At 37.9% G+C, this 20,825-nt stretch overlaps 1 protein-coding gene across 1 annotated transcript in view; it reads left to right on the forward strand.

The window, feature by feature from the left end:
• The window catches only part of ZDHHC13 (zinc finger DHHC-type containing 13), a 55,010-nt gene extending 38,438 nt beyond the window's left edge, over nucleotides 1-16,572 (forward strand). The window contains exons 11-17 of the mRNA XM_003781169.2: nucleotides 3,319-3,443; nucleotides 4,358-4,420; nucleotides 5,108-5,201; nucleotides 6,073-6,156; nucleotides 10,077-10,234; nucleotides 13,368-13,465; nucleotides 16,186-16,572. Coding sequence (XP_003781217.1) covers nucleotides 3,319-3,443; nucleotides 4,358-4,420; nucleotides 5,108-5,201; nucleotides 6,073-6,156; nucleotides 10,077-10,234; nucleotides 13,368-13,465; nucleotides 16,186-16,324 — 761 coding nt within the window. The 3' untranslated portion in view covers nucleotides 16,325-16,572. The remainder of the gene's footprint in view (nucleotides 1-3,318; nucleotides 3,444-4,357; nucleotides 4,421-5,107; nucleotides 5,202-6,072; nucleotides 6,157-10,076; nucleotides 10,235-13,367; nucleotides 13,466-16,185) is intronic.
• Nucleotides 16,573-20,825: the final 4,253 nt, after the last annotated feature.

The following is a 20,825-nucleotide window of genomic DNA, read 5'->3' on the forward strand; positions in this document are numbered from 1 at the left end:
ACCAAGTCTGGGTTGAATAAAGGCTTCTGCTCCTACAGATACTGGTCTATTATGGGAAGACATTCTTGCACCCTGTGTGAAAGAGTATGGTTTTTGGTATCAGACAAAATGATTTTGAGGTTTAGCCTTTTCTCTTTCTAATTATGTACCATTGGGCAAGATACTTAATTTCCCTAAGCCTTAGTTTTTCTGTAAATTGGGGGTAATAGTACCAAGCCGAGGGTGTCACTCCAAGAACAACTATAAAGTGCTCACCATAGTCCCCATTGCAAAACTGGCATTCTATAATAATGCCTACTATTTTATTCATAGATACTCTTATGAATAAAGTCTGTGTGGTAGGCTGCATGTTGAAACTAATTTTAAGGGCAATTCTAGCTTAACTCCAGTGGTTCTCAACCTTTCTAATGCCATGAACATTTAATATAGTTAAAAGGGGTCACAACCCACAGGTTGAGAAATGCTGCCTTAGATGATCAATTTCTTTTGGTACCTTTTATATGTTTGGCGATGTATTTGGCTTTCATGAGGGGGGTTGAATGAGAGAATAGGACCTTACTGATGAGTTTGAAGCTAAAATTAAGACACAGGAAAGAAGTAGTGAACTGCTGAATATTATATTTGTGATGCTGGCTGTAACTAACTGAGTTAAGTTTAAGAGGGATAAATACATGTAAAATCCTGTACTTATTTTCAGAGAATCAGCTGTACACATGCATGTTATGGTTGACATATGACATAGCTCTGGTCAAGTGAAAAGAAAACAGGAGCTATGACTGAATGCCCAGTAGGGGTGGTGATTCAGCTGCAAGGAAACTAGCATATTCTGAAATTGTATTACAAGGATTTCAGTGTGCAAGCCAAGGACAATATCAGTCTCATTGTCACCTGTACTGGTGTTTACTCTGTTTTGAATTCTGTTCTTTTAAAAGAGATAATGACAAATAGGAGCACCAAGAGAGAAACAACCAGGATACTGTAGTATAAGGGATAGTGTTGCTATTTATCTTTGAGGTATGAGGCCTTCCAGTTTCAGTGTTTGGAAGTCTGTCATTGGGAACCCAATGCACTATCTAGAATGGGTGCTCAGTGAAAAGGTATTGAACAAATGAGAGGATAAGCTATGTAGAGTAGATCTAAAAGATATAAAAAATGAAAACTGTTTTGGTCAAAGTTATGCAGAGAATGATCATGGTTTACTGGGGAGGCTGATGTGTCCATACATAACCATAGTCTAAGGACTATAGAAACGCATTTTTCAGGGCAGCGCCTGCAGCTCAGTGGGTAGGGCGCCAGCCCCATATACTGAGGGTGGCGGATTCGAACCCAACCCCGGCCAAACTGCAACAAGAAAAAGCATTTTTCAGTTCAGGGAAGAAGGCGGGAGTGGGGAAGGGAATCCTTCTCTCTAGGGAATCAGAAAAGACCTACAAAAGGGAGGAAACTAAAAGTTAGTCCTTGAAGACATTTAAAACGTGGACATCCAGAAAGTATGATTTTAGAAGTAAATAAGAGGACATGGAAACATTTGAAGTCAGTGAACCACACAGGCAAGGGCTCAGAGGCAAGGAATATGTTCGGCTTTTCTATGAAGGAATAGAGTGCAGTTCACTTGGAGAGTAGGGAAAAATCCAATGATTCTCCTGCAATTTGTTTTGTAAGTTATTCAGAACAGCAGCCCAAAATTCAGTTAGCTCAATATGCAGGATCGTTGTATGATTAAGTGAATGTTTTAGAGAACATGTCATACAAGTTGACCAGGATTTTATGGAAAAAAATAGGGTATGTTTCTTTAACAAAAGGTCTTGCCTTGTGTATAGTTTAATAGTGTTTTTAATTCATTCTTAGGTAAACTTCATTAAAATTGAATTTCACGCAGGGTGTGGTGGCTCAGGCCCATAATCCTAGCACTCTGGGAGACTGAGGCAGGTGGATTGCCTGAGCTCAAGAGTTTAAGACCAGCCTGAGCTAGAGCAAGACCCCATCTCTTAAAAAGAAAAAAAAGGTAGTAGGCATTGTGGTGGGTGCCTGTAGTCCTGACTACTTAGGAGGCTGAGGCAAGAGGATCACTCAAGCCTGAGAGTTTGAGGTTGCTATGAGCTATGATGCCATAGCACTCAACCCCAGGCTGACAAAGTGAGACTCTGTCTCAAAGTAATAAAAAATAAAGATAAATAATAAAATAAAATATAAAATAATTTCCCTCAGCCCCATCTCTTTCTTAAAGCTCAGCCCACCTTTAGATAAACAGTGACCAATTAAGCCAACATGATGTGTTCCTGCCTGTCTAAACCAGATATGGTTGTGCTGGTCTTCATGGGTTAGAATGGTGCTTCTCAGATTTTAATATGCATGTGAAACCTCTGGAGATCTTATTAAAATTCAGAGTCTGGGTCAGAGATCTTAGGGTGGAGCCTGAAGTTGTTCTTTTCTAACAAGCTTACAGGTGAAGCTTTTGCTGCAGGTGTGTGGACCAGCCTTTGAATAGCAAGGGTTTAGAGACTATTTTATGGCCACTTTTTTCATTCTGAAGTTTGGCGCAAGATAGCTTGGCAACCCCTTGGAAGGTGGTACAGTTTGTTTGCCAACAATGATTTTAATTAGGCAAGGACATTTGGTTTATTGATTTATTACTGCACTTTCATTTATCTTTCAGTGGAGCAAAATTTTACTTTTTATACAAAGAATTTGTATCACTTTGAAAACATTTCAAAGGAAGTAATGTTTATTTTTGTAACACTTTTTATCGTAACTTCTCCATAATATCTGACTTTCCCAAATAGTGTGTGATTTGTAATCATTTTATAAGAACAATTTTTAATTTAATTTGGCTTGATACAATTATAGGGATTAGTTACTAAACTTTCCAGAAGGAAATTTTTGCAATCATTTATCTAATACATAAGGAAATACTTTATGTTGGAATCTCTAAAATAAGTGGTTTGTTTCTTTGAATGATTTTGTTAAAATGTCCAGAGAATGTTTTTCTAGATGGTCGCAGGAAAGCTACAGTTAACCCATTAGAGGTTACTTTATTTGGTCTTGAATATTTTTCAGTCTTCAGGATGTTCCTCATAAGTTGTAACTATTCCTATCAGTATTTAATATGCATTTCAATGAATGAGGAAGCATTAATTATTGCCATCTAGGAGCAAATTCCTTTAGGATTAGAACATAGTATGGGAACAGGTTTGGGAGTGGAGATGTATAGATGTAAGGGAAGATAGGGATGGAACACAGACAACAATGAAATTTACCTCCATAGTAATGATGCTTTTCTAAATGGAAGTTTGATATATTCCTTAACTTGGCTTTAACATTTAGCGGGAAGCTTTTTCTATTTTTCTTTCATTTTCAGCATTATAGCCTTTCTCTATTTTTTCTACAAGACTTGGGCAACTGATCCAGGCTTCACAAAGGCTTCTGAAGAAGAAAAGAAAGTGGTGAGCTTCTTTTGTTACTGATATTTTTCATAGAAGATCATATAAACTTCAGAAAGTCATAGGCTTATTATTTTTTGTCATAACTGCATGACATGTAGGATAATTAAATGAGCAAAGTTGAGATTTCTCCACTGTTACAATTTTTCATTTATGTATATGACAATTTTTGAAACTATTTTTATTTTCTATTAAAGTTATAAACCCATCAAGATTTTCTCAGATGTGATTCTGATTGGGAGATGATCTTCTACTTTCTTTTAACAACATTTAGATAATGATTCATTTAGCTTAAATTTCCCCACTTAATACTACACATGGAGGGTAACTAAGCAGGGACTTCTTGGGGAATTGGGTTTCTTCTCCTGATTAACTGAGGAGATGCCCCTTCTCTTCCTCAAACATGAAGTTGTCAGATGACAGAACATGTCTTCCTTTGCTTTTGAATGTTTAGAAGTTGGAAAGAGTGTTGTCTTTGTTACCTAAAGCCAGTGTTCCTGGAAGACCTAGCACTTTCAGCCCCTGGTGCTTGTAACCTTCAGTTTTGATGTATACTAGTGAATTTTGTTTCTTTTTTAAGGGGTGTGTGTGTATGTGTGTGTATACATATATATGCATATGTATTTCTCTCTAGTGGATTATAACTAGGAGATGATTGCCATTATGGAGAGAAAGTGGTATGCAGGACTGGTTGGGGTGGTGTAATTTCTATGCATTTTAATTTATTGGCTATTGGTTGAAAATACAGGCTTGAAGAGTCACATTATTTCATGCACAGAATGATTTGGTGGCAGGTATTCCAAATTGCTTTTCTAGCTTCTTCAGTTTACAGCAAGAACTGTGAGAATGGTTCATAACCATGCATAATACATTGCCCAATAAAATGCAATTATAAGGTCAAACTTCATGTCTTTCAGAATATCATCACCCTCGCAGAGACTGGCTGTCTGGACTTCAGAACATTTTGTACATCATGTCTTGTGAGTCTTTTCTATATATAGGTTTTTTTGTCCATAGTAAAAACAAATTCTTATAATACTACTCACGTCAGTACTTGTCAAATCTTCAGAGTGTATTTATACATCTTTGTTTTAACCAGTTCTTATTTTGTGTTACTGTTAGAATGGGTTTTTTGTTTTAAACATATGGAGAAATGATGTTTATAATCTCTCGGAGTTGCCTGTGGTTACATCTCTCTGTGAATTATCCTTAGTGTGTTTTGCTTGCTTTTCCCTGTCATGAAGCACATATTAGAACTCTCTTCAAGTCATAGGCTCATAATGACCCTAGAAGCCACTTAGTAAAACCTCTCATTCTCAATTGAGGAATTAAGGGAGAAATTAAATCCATCCAAAGTTATCATGGAGCTGGAAATGGAGCTTGGGTTACCTTTTTCTTATTATTTTGCTCTGTGGTATGGCCTTATTTCCCCTTAGCCACTGTAAATGGCCTCTAGAATTCAGATCACCCTTAAAGATGGCCTAATCAAGGTAGACATATGGAAGTAAATATGAATAAGGCACTCCCGAGCCTCTGTGTGAATTGATCGTCTATTTAGGATGGTTTGTGCTGATGTCGTTGTAACCTCAGGTTAAAATTTTGCTTGTGATTTGTTACTTCTTTGATACACTCGTTTTTGCTGAGGCCTTTTTAAATTGTCCACTTAGATAAGGAAGCCATTACGGTCACTTCACTGCCATGTGTGCAATGCCTGTGTGGCTCGGTATGATCAACACTGCCTGTGGACTGGACGGTGCGTAGGTGAGAGGTTTAGTTTTTAAGTTACTACTATGAAGCTAAGCATATGTTTAATTTTATGTGTGACTCCTAGAAAAAGTAGAAGAGCATCCAAGAGCTCCATTTTCAGTATTCCAATAACAATGAACCCATATATCTTTATCTCACTGCATTTAACATCGTGTTTTCACATACATTATCCTCTTTGGGTGCCACAGGCTTGTGATGTAGACAGGAGAGGTATTATCTCCATATTACAAGACACAACTAGTAATCTGTAAACATAGGTCTCCTGATTCCAGTGGGTATTGCTCCTTCTGTTGGGCTTTGCTGCTTCAAGAGAAGATGAAACCATGAGCATTTGCATTGAAACTCTCCCATCTTCAGTATCAAGAAAGAAGCATGTATAAGAGAAGGGCTTGGCTGCCTGGCCCTGTCTCCCTTTCTTCCCTTCTATACACTGTTCACAGGCTGCAGGTCATTGTTCTTTGCTGTGTCCAGTGTTCTGCAATATATATTGCTACTCCTCAGATATTCAGAGGTTGAACTTTTTTATAAACACAATACATAGAGGAAAGAAAGAGATAGGGTAGGATTTGTCCAAAATCCTGCCTGTTCCCCTCCCTTCATCACAGGATAGGCCAGCCTCGAGCTATGTTTGCTTAATTATTTTTTTTCCTTTCGAAAAAAAAAAGTATCTTAAAAGATAAGTAAGTAATGAATGAATGGACAGTTAACTATTACATATCAGAACTGTTTGATTTGGTTTAATGGCATTTAAAAGCAAAGTAAGCATTATCCCCATTTTATTGAAGGCTTTTAACAGTCAGGAGGTCTTATCTGAAAAATCATAATAAAAGAAAGTATTAAGTATTTTTTTTCCTTTTTGATTTAGGTTTTGGAAACCATCGCTATTACATACTCTTTTTGTTTTTCCTTTCTATGGTATGTGTCTGGATTATATATGGATCTTTCATCTGTAAGTATAATTTTTTTCTTACAACACACCCACTTTACTCTTTCCTTGTGAACCCTTGTGTATGACATTTAAGCCAGGTGACAATATACCATACCCCCAATAAAAATTAAGTGGTTTCCTCTTAGATTGTCTCTCTCAGCAATGGGAAGCTGTAAGCCATGCTAGATGACGTTATTTCTCAGTACTTTGTGAGGGAACCTTGATAAATTTGAGAAGTGGTCAAAAATAGAAATGCATTTAAGGCAAGTGCAGATTTCTACCCCAGTGAAGAGAAAAAGTCAGCTGCTCAAGTTTAAAGTAGGAGGTGTTAGGTAAACAAAACGGCGAAGTCGTTGGCAGAGAGCTTGGGCAGTGATGGTCACAAAAGCTTAGCAAAAAAGCTCTGAAAGCACATGCCATGTGATAAGTATCAAGTTACAACTAAGAACTGATTGGAAAACTAACAGTTGAAAGGTTGGAAATAATAGCTTGAAAGAGAACATTAGATCACTTATTCTTCAGTTCTGAAAAAGGATAGCAGTTTAAAAGAGTCTCTTGTAGGTAGTGACAGCCAGCTGCTCAGATGTGATTGACTAAGAAGAGCAGGGTTTAAATTAAAATAAGAAAAGATTTTGGTTAACTCTTAAAAATTGCATGATTGCTTTTCAGGCCTTGAAAGAGGTTACCAAACTGGAAAAACCTATAGTGCTTGTAGTTTAGTATTTATTTGGACTTTGTTTAATGTTTATTATTTATCTTGAAGGCTTTGGGAGAATTTGGCTGTGGATGCAGAGGCTTCACTTTTAATGTGTTTCCATCCATCTTCCTATTTTATTTACATTCAAGTCTTAGGCTTTACAAGTAGAGCTCCAATTTGTTGGTTGAGCTAAAATCTGTAGTAATTCAGAAAGATGTTAAGAAAGATTATTCTTTTAGCATCCCAATCCCCACCACTCACACGTTCTCGCTCTTTCTCTCTTTCTTGCTTTCTTTATTTTAAATTTTGTTTAGTTTTTGAAAGATAATTTTTCTACACTTATCTCCCAGCCTCCCAGTTGCCCTACCTAGAAACATGCAGTACTATAAATTTTGTTTTGTTTGATGTTTCATTTCTAGAGATTATTAGTATTTATGTGTAATAGGTTATTTTTTGCCTTGTTGTAGGGATGGCTAGGACATCAGTTATCTTGTCAGAGCCTTTCCCTCCTGACACTTTGGGTGTCTCTGCTCACTAGGGATTACTTTTTAACAAAATATATTTACCTTCACCAACTTGAATAGGTCTAATAGTGAAACGACTGTGATCCCTAAGTTCAATTCTTATCAAAGGCTACCAGTAACCTTGAGCATTAGACTTGTAAAACAGCTCTTAGATTATGCCTTGTGGTATAAGAAATAGAAGATTTTTTTTGATAGTGCTTTTTTGTTTTGAGAAAGCTGCCTTTTTAAGGCCTGACAGTGAAGCATATTCCTGGAAAACCTTTCTAGGTTAGCCCATGGACCAACTTGTCTCTTGGCCTAGATCCTCGGGGAGTGGAGCCAGACTTTACTGTTCTTGTTTCTCTTCTCTCTACTCACTAAAAATAGTCACCTTTGTTTGGTGTCTGTGTCTAGCATAAGACCATATTGATAAGGACAGAAACAATTTTCCATCACAGTATTTCTAACTTAGTTTTTTATCACACCAATTGATTCTTCTCTGTTGTCTTTTTTTTTCGGATTGCAAACCAATTTTAGTTATATTTTGTTTCTTTGGAACAGCCCCACATTACCTTCACTTACAACTGTGTAAACTAGCTGAGCATATTTTGTTACTTTTATTCAACTTATATTCTAGCACTATTTCTCTCTCTCTTTTTTTTTTTTTTTTTTGGAGACAGAGTCTCAAGCTATCACTCTAGGTAGAGTGCTGTGGCATCACAGCCCACAGCAACCTCAAACACTTGGACTTACGTGATTCTCTTGCCTCAGCCTCCAAAGTAGCTGGGACTACAGGCACCCACCACAATGCCCGGGTATTTTATTCTTGTTGCAGTTGTCATTGTTGTTTTAGCTGGCCCAGACCAGGTTTGAACCCACCATCCTTGGTGTATGTGGTGGACGTCCTACTCACTGAGCTATGGGTACTGCTCCTAGCAATATTTCTTTATATTGAGTGAGGGCATTCTGTCATTTATCATTATTTCATAGACAAGAAACATGAACTTGTCCTCCCTATCTCTAATGAGGCGTCATTCTCATCCCACCTCCTTCGTTTACCATTAACACTTCTATTGCTAGAGCTCTGCTGTATACCCTCCTCATTGATCAGTTAGCTTCTACTTCTATATTGCCTCCATCCATTTCATCTTTTGTGAGGTCTGTTTTCAAGGTGGATAGTAAGTGACTCAAAAACTGTCAATATCCTACAGGTTACAGGAAGAAAGATTTTAGATCAATATCAGGAAGAACTTTGTCAGAGCTATCTAAAGATGAAAACAATTGACTGGAGACCACATGAGTTCCCTGTCTTTAGCCATTGGTGGCCTGATAAGAATGTATTATTAGCACAAATTAAAGTGTTATGCATAAAATAATGTGCATGACAATTTGCAGTCATATCTCTGATGTTAAATCTGTAGTTAGCACTATGAAAACTTGAGTGTAAGATCTTATTGTGTGATCATAAGAATTCCCAGAAAGGAGTAGTATAAATCCATAAGCTGAAAGAAAGTAGGGTTGTTGTTGTTGTTTTCCTCTCAAAAGCTGTTTTCTCCACCAGCTGTTGGAAAATATATTATGTTTTGTGATAGTGTATCAAGTGCATGGGATGTGTCTTTCTTTGCTGTCCTAATGAGAAACTCTACAGAGAGAGTAATTTGCCTTAACTTGTTACCTTGATAGTTACTTTAAAATGATTGCTCTTAGCTTGTATCTGGCATATGTTCATGAAAGATGGTTAGGAATCAAATAAGACTCAAAGAGGAAAAAAATAGAATTGTAGGGCTTAAATGGACAGACAGTTGACAGTAAAGTTATGGACTCATTTTCTTACTGTCCCAGTAGCTCTTCAGAGCTACTTTGAGAGAATGTCTAAAACTACTTATCAAATTGTCAGAGGCATTTATGAAATCTCAAGATGCAAATCTACAGCATTCACATTTCAAAAATAATTCCCTCTTTATGCACAGTCACAGTGCCTAAAAAAGTCATTTAACTAGGAAACCTGGAAGATGTCTTTGCTTGTTTCTGCTGCGGCCTGCCCCCATATTTCCTTTTATTGCTGCTTTTAGCTACATGCATTAGAGGGTGATATCATGAAGGCTGTGTCGAAGTCCTCTCTTTTAATTGGCATATAGATGTTCCTGAGGGAGAAACTGAGTTGTGACCATCTTTGAATCTTGCTCTGTATTCTTTCTTTGGAATTACCGGTCTCATGAAGTTCTTTACCTGGACTTTCTTCCTCCGCAGGATTAATTGTTGTGCCAATGCAGAACTACACTCATGCCCAGCTGCCTGCATGCTATTAGGTTATGTTCTCATGGTATCTAGGTGTTCACAGCAATGGCCTGTTTATCTAAACCCTTATACGAATTTATATTCAATCCTGTAACATACCCATAACTTGCTATAACCTGGATAAGATAGAGAATTTTCTATACAAATATTTATTAGATCTCAACTGTCAAGTCCTTGAAAAATTAACTCCTAGCTGAGGCATTTAATGCTACATATGCTGATGTAGTATTATAACAGCCTTAATTAACATGGAGGCATGATTTTTTTCACCTTTGGTAGTTGAGTTGGCATTAGGAAGTTAAGATATTAAAGTTGCATTCTAATCTATGCTGTTATGTCCTGCTTTCTCTTCTCCCTAAATAGAACTACAGTGATTTTATCTTCTTGGAGAATGATCACTAATTTGTTGCCTTTTCTAATGAGCTCCCTTTTTTTATTCACAGATTGGTCAAATCATTGTACCACAACATTCAAAAAAGATGGACTATGGACTTACCTCACTCAGATCGTGGCCTGTTCCCCTTGGGTTTTGTATATCTTCATGCTAGCTGTTTTCCATTTCTCCTGGTCAACATTTTTATTATTAAATCAACTCTTTCAGGTATTTTATTTCTCTTATAATGCCTTTGAGTAACTATAGTGACACAGAAAGATTTAATTAAAAATCAGAAGATGTAGATTATAGTTTCATATCTGTCACTTTCATGTCTGTTGATCTAGACGTGTCATTTTAACACTCTTATATTTCAGTTTCCTTGCATATAAAATGAAGAGAGTAATGCCTGTGGACTTTCACAAAATAGTTTAAAAGTTAGAATAATAAATCATTAGAGCCAGACCTAGGTGTTATCTTATCTAACCCCTTTATTTATTTATTTTTTTATTGAATGGTAACTGTGTACATTAATGCACTTCTGGGGTACAGTGTGGTGTTTTCACACACAATCTGAAACACTTCCATCAAGCTGGTTAACATAGCCTTCATGTCATTTTCTTAGTTATTGTGTTAAAACGTTCATATTCTACTCTTAGAAAGATTCACTTGTACCCTTGTAAGATAAACCACAGAAGTGATCCCTCCAGTCCCCCTCCCTCCCCCCATTCCTCCCTCCCCCCTCCCTGACCCCTTTATTTTGCAAATAAAAATACAGAGAGGTGAATTAAATTATTGAAGGTCACCTAGTACATGTGAGAATCAGAACTAGAAACTTAGGTCCTCTGACAGTTCCATTTAAGGTTTTTTTTCCATCATACAAATAAATTATATGGTGTGTACAAGCATGGTATAACTATAAAGTATGTGTAGATATGAGATGATTGTTTCCCCAGGTTTTTACATCCCTTACTTGTTATTATGCAGTGCTTAGTGAATAGGAGTGGGAAGAAATGAAAGATAAAGCATTACTCGATGGACATGGTAATTACATTTTCAGAGACAGCAATGGCTATTAGTAAGTTCAAGCTCAGGCGGCACCTGTGGCTCAGTGAGTAGGGCGCCAGCCCCATATGCTGAGGGTGGCAGGTTCAAACCCGGCCCTAGCCTGACCTGCAACAACAACAAAAAAAATAGCCAGGCGTTATGGCAGGCGCCTGTAGTCTCAGCTATTCGGGAGGCTGAGGTAAGAGAAAGCCCTAAGCCCAAGAGCTGGAGGTTGCTGTGAACAGTGTGATGCCACAGCACTCTACTGAGGGCAATAAAGTGAGACTCTGTCTCTACAAAAAAACATAAATAAATGTTTATGAAGCTTTGAAGAAAGCGGAAGGTGACTATTGCCCTGGAACTTGAACTTTATTAATAAATAAAAGCAAGTTCAAGATCCAGGCAATAGTCACCTCCGCTTTCTCCAAAGCTTCTGTCCCTTCCCTGCTACCTTCCTTTCCTTATGAGCCTAACCTGATTTTCATGGTTGCCATCCCCTGCTCATAAGGAACGGAAAGGCAGGTGGTGATCATCTGTCTGAGTCAATTACTACAGGACCTCAGATAATTAGAGCATTATTCAACCAAAGCAAAATGTATTCTACTTTTATGGGGAAGTAGCCAATTTCAAAATAATAATGATAATAATAAAAGAGAAAGAGGGGAGGAAAAAGAAAAAAATGTTAAGGAAATGAATTGAATTAATAATATCGACTAAACTGAGATTTTTGAACATTCATCTTAATCTCCTATCCCCCTGACATCAATAGACTTAGGCAGCAAAAAAATGGATATTACCATTAGTGATAATTAATGTTATCATTTATAATGCTTATTATTTATTTATGTTTTATTTATTGTTCAAAGCATTTCTCCTTATATTTACTTACAAGCATTTGAGGTCTAGACCATGCTAAAGTAGTGTTCCTATTTTATGGAAGAGAAAACTAAACCTAAGAGATGTTGAATGCCTTGCTTATAATTGTAGGCTGAATAAGAGATGGAGTAAAAATTACACATGAAGATTTGAGATATCAATCCTAATTCTCTTTTTTCTGGACTCTTAGGGCAATATCCTTGATTTTTGTTGATATATTTTTCTGTACTTTCTAAGTATAAAAAGAAGAAGAGGACTTAAAGTTTCAAATAATATTCAAACACAAGAATTTAGAATAAAATTGTTTCTTCATGAACAAAACAGTTCAGTTCCTTGAAAACCTCCATCTCCTGAGTGCTCTGGTTAGTCGTGGGTTAGACCTCAAGAAGTCAGTAGCACAGGTTGCTTCTCACACTGACCAGGGTGTCAGTCCCAGCTCTGCTGTGTGGCCTTGAGCTGGTTACTTCTCCTCTAAGCCTCTGCATAACGTATTGTAAATATATTTTCTAAAGTCCTTCAAACAATAGGATGAGGATAGTGTGGTAAACTCGATTTGACAGATAAGGGACTTGTTATTTCAGTTGTTTTAAGGATTAAATGAGAAAGTACTCATGAATAGTACTTCAATGATTCAGGAAGTTTTAAATCACCTTAATTCATACTCTTCCCCAAATTTATGGATTTAAATGTTTTTCACTTCTGGTTATTAACTTTTTTTTTGGCCCTTTTCAAAAAGATACTAACAAGATAATAGGGTGAAGTAATTTGCACTGATACTTAGATTGTTTTATTCATCTAAAAGTTCCACACTGAATATGTTGAGGATATAAATGTGACCATAAGCCATGACTTAAATTAATGAAACAATTATTTCATAACTCTAACTCAGTGCACAATGCTTTTTTTTTCAATTAAATCATAGCAGTATACATTAATACCATTATGGGGTACAGTGTACTATTTCCACATACAATTTGAAAGACCTTCATCCAACTGGTTAACATAGCCTTCATGTCTTTTTCTTAGTTATTGTGTTAAGACATTTATATTTTACATTTAGAGAGATTCACATGTACCCTTATAGGATGAACCATAGGCGTGATCCCACCAATCACCCTCCCTCCACCCACCCTCCCTCTCCCCTCCCCTCCCTCTCCCCTCTCCCAATATTCCTGGGCTAAAATTGGGTTATAAAAGTATCCAATGTATACAATGCTTTTTTTGAAGTAAATTAGAGACAATAAAAAAATGCCCTGCTATTAGATTTGCATAGGAGAGTATAGTTTAAGGTTGTTGAGTCTCTGCCCTCACCATGGTCATGCTCCTTGGTGAGAAGGCTAGAGGGTGTTATCCTTGGGGGAGTACTAATGTCTGCCTACGTCCTGTGATGGAGTCATTATGTAGTATTTTTCATGTATCTTCCAACCTTCTTTTTCAGATTGCTTTTCTGGGCCTGACCTCCCATGAGAGAATCAGTTTGCTGAAACAGAGCAGGCACATGAAACAGACACTGTCCCTCAGAAAGACACCATACAAGTAAGCAAGATCTATTCTGGCCCCAAGTCCTGTGGAAGAATCTTAGCCACTAGTTTCCCAACCTTGTGCCACTCCTGTGGCCATGCTGCTATTCTCTAACTTGATACCTGGTGGAGTTGAACCCCTCTCTCTTAGAAGCCTCACTGATGGCATGAGCAGGGTGGTCTTGAGCCCCAAGGTGATAAGAATTTGAGATTTAGTTGACTGGACTCAGCATGAGTAATAAGTGACTTTGAAGTTTTGCCAAGATGGGGAATCTCTCCACTTAAGCCCCATGGTCACAAGGTTTCATATTGCTGGCATGGAGTCACTGTGAGATAATTAAGCACGTGGCTGAGAAAGTCAGCCACAGGGCTCTCTGTAGAAAGTGTTGGATTATGTGCTTTGCCAAGATTTTCACCCCCGGCCTTCTTTCACCAGTAATTCTTTTAGCTCTGTGTTTATTGTGCCACCTGTGTCAGTGAAAAGCCAATTTTTTAGGTTTGAGACATGTTTCCCCTGGAACATTAGTTGTAAAAAACGTGTTCTTTTGAAAATGAGGGTGTTTGTAGGAAGGTCATCATCTTATGATATGAAAGATCAGTCTTTGAAGCTTATCTCCCTGCCACCTATATCAAGGTCTTGGAGGCTGAGAGTGCTGCAGAGGTGACCCAGAGCCCTCTAGGGATTTGAATGTTCACTGCATATCTCACAAGTAGTCTATTTTAAAGCATACTCCTGGTACAAGATGAAACTGTTAGGCTGTTAGACAAGGGAGTTAGAGACTGGACTATGATTACAGTGTGTATTTGGAGGAAAGAAATTTACTTACTTGGGAAGAGATAGCTAAAGCAATGGGAGTGGTGAGCAGTGTAAAGCCTGTGATAATTGTTTCACACTGGCAGTGATAATAAAGTCCCCTTCTCATCTGCTCAACAAGAAGAATAAATATTTACCCTATAATATATAGAAGCTTTGGGGTGGAGGTGAAATTTGAAGCTGAGCAATGAGAGATGTTGGGCAGGACATGATGGAGAAGAGGGAAAAGACATTCAAAGCCCTGGAGAAGAGTCTGATAGAGGGATAGGTGTGAGAGCTGGAGCACATATTTGCTCAGTAATGGGAACATAAAGTAGAAAAACTGAAAGTAAAATCCTAGAGCTGCTTTGAATCTAGTTTCCAAAATCCTATCCAAACTAAAGATTTCATTTGTTTGTCCTCTTCTTAAGTTACTTCCACTCACTATAGTGGTCTCCCTTTATCCATGGGAGATGTATATCAAGTCCCCCAGCAGATGAAACCATAGGTAGTATTAAACCATATACACACCCGTATGCTATGTTTTTCAGTCTCATAACTGAAATGGTTACTGGGTTGGTAGCACAGACTGTGTGGCTATACTGGACAAAGGGATAATTCATGTCCTGAGCAGATAGAGCTGGATGGCTTGAGATTTCATTATGCCACTCACAATGGCATGCACTTTTAAAGTTTATGAATTTATTTATTTCTGGAATTTTTCATTTAATATTTTCAGACCACAGTTGACCATAGGTAGTTGAAACTGAAACCTTGGATAATGGGTGATCACTATAGCTCTTGAGCCGAACCCTATATATTCCCAGGGCATCTATGACTGCCACCCCATCAATTCCGTATAGTCAGTACTCTTCCTGAGAAAGCTGCTTCTGAGTAGCATTGGTCTTTTACTGACAACAATACCATTATCCTCCATGCATAACACAGTCATCCAAATAGCAGCACAGTCATCCCCGTGCACATTTGTGTTTTGGTGTGTGCTAAACACTTAAAAGACAGGGAATGTGTGTAAAAATTGGTATTTCCCCTAAGAGGAATAGATGGCAATACTTCAGCAATTTAATGGAGAAAAATATGATACTGAAGACAGTTATGATCAGGGAGGGTCCAGTGGGAATGTGGACATTGACCTGGGCCTTAAGAACTGGTAAGACTTAAATTGCTAAGAGTGTTACTTGAGGTAGGGGTGGAGGTTCCCCCCAGGTGGGTTCCAGACACATGCACTTATGATCATGGGAAAATAGAGCCAGAATAGCTGGAACTAGAGGTTTATAAGGATGAGTTTGGGGAGCTAGAATGTGAGTAGTACATTGTATAGTAGGGCATTGAATACAAAGATGTGGAATTTGGATTTAAGCCTCTGGGGAGAGAAGGAGCTTTAACGGGTTTTGACTGGAAGGTGACAAGCTATGAAAGGATCAGGGTTTTAGGAGGACAAGACAGTCTGCAATATGTAAGATGAGTTAGGAGGTATTGAGACAGGGATGTCATTTAGAGAGCTACTTAGAAAGTTAAGGGGCAAAAAACCATCTTGTTGAGTTTATGTGTTCTGACTTTTGTGACCTTTAAGATAATCAATGTCTAAATAAGGGCAGTGAGAATTAAAAGAAATAAATTATTTGAGGTAAGTAAAACCAGTGAGTGGGGGACCCAAAATGAAGTGCTGAAGAAAAACCCAATTAATTTGCTATACAGATTCCACGGAATCTCAAGACAGGGATATAGGCTCACAAAAGAAATTAGGCTTCAGTTTTTAAGTCTCAGAAACCCAGGAACTATAATATTTACTTCTGGATTTTTTCTACAGAATCTTCAAAGGACATTGTATATTATAGCTCCTCAACAAATGTGTGTGATATGAGTGAACATTTGTCAAGAACTACACAGGAAATGTAGTAAGATACGTTCTCTTTTCTTGGCAGCCTCGGATTCATCCAGAACCTGGCAGATTTCTTTCACTGTGGCTGCTTTGGCCTGGTGAAGCCCTGTGTGGTAGATTGGACATCACAGTACACCATGGTCTTTCACCCAGCCAAGGAGAAAGTTCTTCGCTCAGTATGAAGAAAAGTAACCCAAAACTCTCAATCTGATTTGTTTTTGTTCATGTTGATGCCCTGTGATCTGACAGTGAAGATTTAGAGTTCACCTAAGCCCAAAAGAAAACATCAGTGGTTTCTAAAGCCATTTGGTAAAAACAAAAGTTCTCAATAAAGGCATTACAGTTTTTTAGATTTAGAAGATGGACTATTCCTGTATAACTTGGCAGACATCTTAGAAAAAAAAACAAAAAATTTATATTTTTCATGGGAAAATGAAAGTTACCCTTTTTGGGAGATATGATTCACTAATTATGGATAAAATGGAGTATTTTCAGATATATTATTGGCTATTTCAAAATAGTGCTATTCTTTAAACTTGTAATTTTTGCTAAGTTATTTGTCTGTTTTATCTATAAATATGTAAAAAAAATTGAGTAACTGTACCTGTTTTACTTTCACACTTAATAAAATTTTTTTTTTATAGTTGAGATTTACTTTGTGATGCTTAACACCTCTAGAATTTTAAATTGAGAAAAGATATACCTAGGACATAGAGAAACTAGTTTATAATTATAGGAATGAATTGAGATTACTATTAGCAGTAATAAGCAAGATTTAACTTAATTTTCCATCTTACTTAAAAAATTAAACATAGAAATTCTTGAAGATTGGCTCAGCACCCATACCACAGTAGTTACGGTGCCAGCCACATACACTGAGGCTGGCAGGTTCAATCCCAGCCTGGGCCAGCTAAACAACAATGATAACTGCAACAAAAAATAGCTGGGCATTGTGGCAGGCACCTGTAGTTCCAGTTACCTGGGAGGCTGAGGCAAGAGAATTGCTTAAGTTTAAGAGTTGGAGGTTGCTGTGAGCTATAACACCATGGCACTCAGTGGTGACAAAAGTGAGACTGTCTCAAAAAAAGAAAAAAAAAGGAACTCTTGAAGATTAATATTTTTAATGCCCTCAAAGTAAACTGGTGTTCTGGAGAAAAATGTGTATAATATGTATATGCCCTTAGGCATGGCACCATTCTGCTAAAAAACCTTCAGTAGGTTCCCATTGCTTTGGGGGTAAAAGCTAAAATTCTTATCATGACCTACAAGGCCCTGAATAATATAACTCTGTTTTACTACCATCATGCTGGACCATGCTTAGTACTCTAATCACATTGACCTTTCAGTTCTTTAAGGATCCATTCTCCTTTCTCTGCAAAGCTTCTGCATATAAGGAGACTAAAGTCAAAAGAAGTTTGTACCTTCTCCAAGGTCACATAGATTCTAAGTGGGGTTGCTGCTCTAGAGTCTCAGCCACCTAAAATATTACCTGACACATGGTGTACACTCAGTAAGTACTTGAATTAATTTTTTAACAAATTAAAGTGTTTTTAAGCAAAATATGATGTGATCAAAATCATGTTTGAAGCTGATTCTGAATTGAGGAGCAAAAGGACTTTTTTAGGCTATGTCCTTTCTCAGTAACTCCTACCAAGTAAGTATTGTGGTCCAAATTGTCCAAACGTCATTTAGATTAAAAACACAAGGGCATGGTGGGGGTCCCGGGCTCACTTGTTAAAAAATTCATTCACTTTCCCTCTAGGCATTGGAATTATGATATCCCATCTTTTCTCTTTGTTTCCCCAGCCCCAGGAGTGGAGCTGCTTCCAGCAGTTACTATCTTTGTTAGGTCAGTGTGTTTCCTCTTTACTTTTCCAAAAATATCAGCATCCATTTAGCCAATTTCCTCTATTAAAGTATCTCTGTTAAAATAATTTGGTTTTTGTGTTTCTCACTGGACCTGACAGAAATTGAATGTTTAGAGATAAGCTGTTGCTGAGGGTCTAGGTAAGAAGTAATGAAGGCTTGAAACAGTGACACAGGAGAAACTCTGCAGGCCCTTATCACTGGCTGGATATGGGGGGAAAAGAGGACAAAGATGGGCTTTGTCCCTGGAGGTGGGGTTGGACCCAGTGAATGAGAGGGCAGCAATCCTATTCTGAAAAATAAGGAAAACATTGGGGGAGACTAGGTAAATGCATTTGGTGGTTGGAGCCTACTGAGTTTGAGATACTTGCAGTCTATCTAGTGGGAATGTCTGGAAGGCAGTTGCAAAGAGAGCAAGGCATGGATAGGAGTCATCTGAATAGATGACATGATTGTCACCAGAATCTAGTGACTCTGAGAGGAAGGGAGAAGGCATATCTTGGGACATAATGGTAAGCTTTAGTTTTTGTTTCATTTTAAGGCCAAGGTAAACCCAGTTGTCAGGGCCAGGGGAATGTGACTATTAAGCTAACTGCCGTAGCTTGATTCTTTTCTTCAAAGATCTTTATAGTCACAAAGTTGAAACAACAAATTTGAACATTCACAAATATTAAGCAAAATCTTGATGATACCCCCTGGGCCTTAGACAGGATGACACTGTCCCATAGCTGGTATATAATTAACATGATAACAATGACACTGAAGCTGTGAGAAGTAGAATGATTTGAATATAGCACATTTGATATTTCAGGTGTGTATTCGTGTAGGAAGTTAATGTGATGTTAAATATTCCCCTAATCCCAGTGGCTTAACACAGTATTACTTATTCCTTATGTTATGGTCCATTTGGCTGTTAAGAAGTGTCCTTCCATGAGGGGCCCAAACTCCTTTCCAGCAAGTGGCTCCACTATTTCCTAAGACCTTCTGCATCTAGAGATATGGAGAGAATGGAGGCTGACCTACAAGTTCATGGAAGCCAGTTCTCCACTGGCCACACCCAGTCACATATCCCACTCAATAGCAGGGGGGCCTGAGAAATAAGGTAAACAGTATTCCCAAGCAGCAGAAGAAACTCAACTGTCCCTGAACCACAGTGAGGTTCTGCCTTTGTTTTGTTTATTCCTTTCTAAGCTCCTACCGTCCAGTATGTAATAGTCCCTTATTTTAAATTCTGGCAGAATTTGCATTTAGTTTGGCTTATACTTCCATTTCATTCATTCAACAAATGTTTGTTAAGTGGCTACTATTTGTCCAGTCCTATGAATGTAAGCATGTCACATGCTAACAAAGAGGCAAATGGGAATTCAAAATTTCAATGCAATGAGATAGTGTGATACTAATTATATACCAGTTATGGTAGCACAGAGGTGGATTAATTCTGCCCAGGTAGTTGAGGAATGATTTGCAGAGGAGATGGCATTCAACCTGTGACTGACTTAATAGGAATTCATCAGGCTAAGAAGTTGGGTTAAGGGATAAGAATCAGGGGGTTCCATTTTCCACGAATTACAGGCAGAAGTAACAGCATGGGCAAAGTCATGCTGGGGTGAGGGTACAAGGCATATTTGGGAAGCTTCATGTCTTTTCAGTGTAGCTGGAACTTGAGTAGAAGAGATTATCTAAAGCTAAGCTGAGGGGGTAAGGCTGAGGCCAGCTTGTGAAAAATCCTTATATTATAAACTATTAATGGCTTGAATTGTATCTCGCCAAAATTCTTACATTGAAGTCCTATCCCCTAGTACCTCAGAATGTAATTACATTTGGAGAAAGGGCCTTTAAAGAGATAATTAAGTTTAAATGACATTATTTAAGGAATGATTGCTTCTGAAAGTATGTTCAGAGCCTTGTCCAAGACAGCACCTAAGCAGTCCCAAATATAAAGAAACCCTGTTAGGGTGGCTCACACCTGTAATCCACTCCCACCCAGGACCAAGGTAGGTGGATTGCCTGAGGCCAGGAATTTGAGACCAGTCTGAGCAAGAACAAGACCCCATCTCTACTAAAAATAGAAAAATTAGCTAGGCGTGTGACAGGCACCTGTAGTCCCCACCACTCAGGAGGCTGAGGCAGGAGGATTGCTTAAGCCCAGGAGTTTGAGGTTGCTGTGAGCTAGGCTGACACCATGGCACTCTAGCCTGGGCAACAGGGTAAGACTTTCTCAAAAAAAAAAAACAAAAAAAAAAATCCAACAAGCACAAACCTTTCTTGGGACTTGAAGCATAGAAAAACCTGTGGGTTATCCTGGTGTTTCCTAGTTTTTATCAATAGATTTTCATTTGCTTTCATTTACTCCAGGTAATTCAGAATTGCTTGGTGGTGGGAGAAATGCTGTGGTTATTAACAGAAGCCTGAGAAAATACAAGCACTTTAGCTGTGAGAACTTGCTGAAGAAGCAAAGAAAGACATTTCTAATTGGCTCCATTTCATTTGACAGGCTGGCAATTTAATGTAGAAGTTTTAAGAAAATTGCTAAACCCCAGGGAATTGTCCTAGAATAAAAGAAAATCATCTATGTGTCATTTAGAATACAGAAGCAAATGCCACGCTTTGTTGTCATTTTTGAGTTTTCATGAAACATTTAATATTACAAAGCTCGTGTTAGGACAAAAGGATCACCTCTTCAGCAATTTTATTGGTTTTGATTTTCCTTTTAGAATTTGCTATCATGTTCTCTATGTTCTCCGAAACCTCCTGTTCTCTTTTCCATTAACAGTAACTCAGAAACACTCAGCAGAAAGAATGCCTTCATTTCCCGGA

The sequence above is a fragment of the Otolemur garnettii genome, unplaced genomic scaffold, assembly GCF_000181295.1.
Source record: "Otolemur garnettii isolate 467f Iridium unplaced genomic scaffold, OtoGar3 scaffold00001, whole genome shotgun sequence".
NCBI lineage: Eukaryota > Metazoa > Chordata > Mammalia > Primates > Galagidae > Otolemur > Otolemur garnettii.